The sequence below is a fragment of the Hyla sarda genome, unplaced genomic scaffold (assembly GCF_029499605.1).
Source record: "Hyla sarda isolate aHylSar1 unplaced genomic scaffold, aHylSar1.hap1 scaffold_2925, whole genome shotgun sequence".
Classification (NCBI taxonomy): domain Eukaryota; kingdom Metazoa; phylum Chordata; class Amphibia; order Anura; family Hylidae; genus Hyla; species Hyla sarda.
The window spans coordinates 5,261-8,438 of record NW_026609635.1 but is presented as its reverse complement, the minus strand read 5'-3'; the positions used below and the strand labels follow the sequence as shown (position 1 = coordinate 8,438).

Below are 3,178 nucleotides of genomic sequence, written 5' to 3'. Positions count from 1 at the left end.
TCTGGTGTGAAGTGATATCCCCCCCTCTGGTGTGAAGTGTTATTCCCCCCCCCCCCATCTGGTGTGAAGTGTTATCCCCCCCTCTGGTGTGAAGTGTTATCCCCCCCTCTGGTGTGAAGTGTTATCCCCCCCTCTGGTGTGAAGTGTTATCCCCCCCCCCCCTCTGGTGTGAAGTGTTATCCCCCCCCCCTCTGGTGTGAAGTGTTATCCCCCCCTCTGGTGTGAAGTGTTATCCCCCCCCCCTCTGGTGTGAAGTGTTATTCCCCCCCCCCTCTGGTGTGAAGTGATCCCCCCCCCCCTCTGGTGTGAAGTGTTATCCCCCCCTCTGGTGTGAAGTGTTATCCCCCCCTCTCTGGTGTGAAGTGATATCCCCCACTCTGGTGTGAAAGTGTTATTCCCCCCCCCCCCCCCTCTGGTGTGAAATGATAACCCGCTCTGGTGTGAACTAATATCCCCCCCCCCCCTCTGGTGTGAAGTGATATCCCCCCCCTCTGGTGTGAAGTGTTATCCCCCCCCCCCCCTCTGGTGTGAAGTGTTATTCCCCCCCCCCCTCTGGTGTGAAGTGTTATCCCCCCCCTCTGGTGTGAAGTGATATCCCCCCCTCTGGTGTGAAGTGTTATCCCCCCCCTCTGGTGTGAAGTGTTATCCCCCCCTCTGGTGTGAAGTGTTATCCCCCCCTCTGGTGTGAAGTGTTATCCCCCCCTCTGGTGTGAAGTGTTATCCCCCCCTCTGGTGTGAAGTGTTATCCCCCCCTCTGGTGTGAAGTGATATCCCCCCCTCTGGTGTGAAGTGTTATCCCCCCCTCTGGTGTGAAGTGATATCCCCCCTCTGGTGTGAAGTGATATCCCCCCCTCTGGTGTGAAGTGATATCCCCCCCCTCTGGTGTGAAGTGTTATCCCCCCCCCCCTCTGGTGTGAAGTGTTATCCCCCCCCCTCTGGTGTGAAGTGATAACCCGCTCTTGTGTGAAGTGATATCCCCCCCCCCCTCTGGTGTGAAGTGTTATCCCCCCTCTTGTGTGAAGTGATATCCCCCCCCTCTGGCGTGAAGTGTTATCCCCCCCTCTGGTGTGAAGCGATATCCCCCCTCTGGTGTGAAGCGATATCCCCCCCTCTGGTGTGAAGCGATATCCCCCCCTCTGGTGTGAAGCGATATCCCCCCCCTCTGGTGTGAAGTGATATCCCCCCCTCTGGTGTGAAGTGATATCCCCCCTCTGGTGTGAAGTGTTATCCCCCCCCTCTGGTGTGAAGTGATATCCCCCCCCTCTTGTGTGAAGTGTTATCCCCCCCCCCCCCCTCCGGTGTGAAGTGTTATCCCCCCCCCCCCCCCCTCTGGTGTGAAGTTATAACCCGCTCTTGTGTGAAGTGATATCCCCCCCCCCCTCTGGTGTGAAGTGATAACCCACTCTTGTGTGAAGTGATATCCCCCCCCTCTGGTGTGAAGCGATATCCCCCCCCCTCTGGTGTGAAGTGATATCCCCCCCTCTGGTATGAAGTGATCCCCCCCCCCCCCTCTGGTATGAAGTGATCCCCCCCCCCCCCCTCTGGTGTGAAGTGATATCCCCCCCTCTGGTATGAAGTGATCCCCCCCCCCCCTCTGGTATGAAGTGATCCCCCCCCCTCTGGTATGAAGTGATCCCCCCTCCTGATGTGATGTGATCTCCTCCTGATACCATTTGTGGTTGGTCTCTGTAGTGTCAAGCTTTGCCGTATTCTCAGGACAGAGTAATATTTGGGGCAGGCTGCAGGGGTATCTGCTGACACCAGACACCTTACTCTGCCCCTTCACCTGGATTGTCTCAGACAACAAAGAACGAATCTACACACTGAACACCAGCATGAAACAAAGGTCACAGCCCCAGGCGAGGTGAATCCCTCCGCTGACACCTTCCGCGGCTCCTGAAGGAGGACTTAAGACTCTTCCTCTTTGCCTTCAGGCAGACTCTGGAAGCCATTAGCTGCCACATGAGCAGCCATAAAGAAGGTAAAGTATCAGGTCATCCTAGGTGACGGGGTCTCTGGGTAAATTCAGCTGTATAGATTCTCCACCTGCATTGAATTTAGCAGCCGCCCCATTGCCGTCCATAGTGAAGAGTTTGCACATTTTGGCATTTTCGTGCACAGGAGAAGATTTGCGAGAAGACACGGGGGAGTTGGTGGGGCTGAGCTGCACGGCTGTGGTGTCCTGCACCGTGTGCTCACTCGTCTCAATCTCAAAGGCTGCATTGCCTGGTTTAATAAAACCAATATTAGACCCAGGCTTACATTTCCTGCTGCCATGGGCGGGGGGTCTGCGGCTGCAGATACAACAAGCCCCAAAAAATGCAAACGCAACTACTAATAAGATGGGTCCAATGATTATTGGGGGGTTGTGCACTGGAAGAAAAGTCCCAAAGGCAAAAGCACCAACCAAAGTGATGTTGATTCCAGCCAACATGATGCAGAGGCCGCAGGCGCAGCACAGGGCGGGGGAGGGCAGCCCGTGGGGACGCGTCTTCTTCGGCGCAGGTTTCTGCCCCAGTGAGGAGTTACTTTTGTCTGTGAACATCATATAATTTGTACTTTGTTTGTTACACAATGAATTTTCCTGACGCTCCTTCATGTGACCTGTTAAAGGATAAGAACAATTAGTAAGGGAGCCTCAAGTGAACCACAAGGCCCAGCAGGCTAGGTGTCCAGAACAAACATCAGTGACACTGTTACACAGAATAGACGTGCGCTCACCTGCGCAGGGAGCCGCTGAGACATTGCATCATAATGGTCTAAGGGTCCGATGATCAGATGGTCACATACTGATAAAAACAGATCGAAAAGTATAAAAATGGATCCACAAGAAAGAAGGTCGGGAACTGGGAAAAGGTACTACAAATACCACACATAAAAAAGGCATAGTGTATACTAGTACAGCGGTCCCTCAACATACGGTGGTAATTCGTTCCAAACGAGCCATCGTTTGTGTCGAATCCATTGTATGTTGAGGGATTCGTGCAATGTAAAATATAGGAAGCTGTACTCACCTGTCCCCGCCGCTCCCAATGGTGACCCCCGGGCCTCCACTGGGCTCTCCTGGTCTTCTCCGGTCCTCCGCTGTCTTCTCCGGTCCTCTGCTGTCTTCCGCAACGCCTTACTGGGCCTGCGTAGCGACTTCATTACGCCGCTGCGTACGCCATTCCTATTGGAT

At 54.3% G+C, this 3,178-nt stretch overlaps 1 protein-coding gene across 1 annotated transcript; it reads right to left on the bottom strand.

The window, feature by feature from the left end:
- Positions 1-1,635: 1,635 nt before the first annotated feature.
- TMEM275 (transmembrane protein 275) lies at positions 1,636-2,941 on the bottom strand. Its single transcript, XM_056553383.1, has 2 exons — positions 2,722-2,941; positions 1,636-2,604 (listed from the first exon to the last, which is right to left on the bottom strand). Exon 2 carries the CDS (start codon positions 2,597-2,599, stop codon positions 2,000-2,002), a length of 600 nt encoding a protein of 199 aa, XP_056409358.1. The 5' UTR covers positions 2,600-2,604; positions 2,722-2,941; the 3' UTR covers positions 1,636-1,999.
- Between the last annotated feature and the right edge of the window lie 237 nt (positions 2,942-3,178).

What these genes read in the sequence shown, in the direction of transcription:
- TMEM275 (XM_056553383.1), bottom strand. Translation starts at nt 2,599, where the DNA reads ATGAAGGAGCGTCAGGAAAATTCATTGTGTAACAAACAAAGTACAAAT.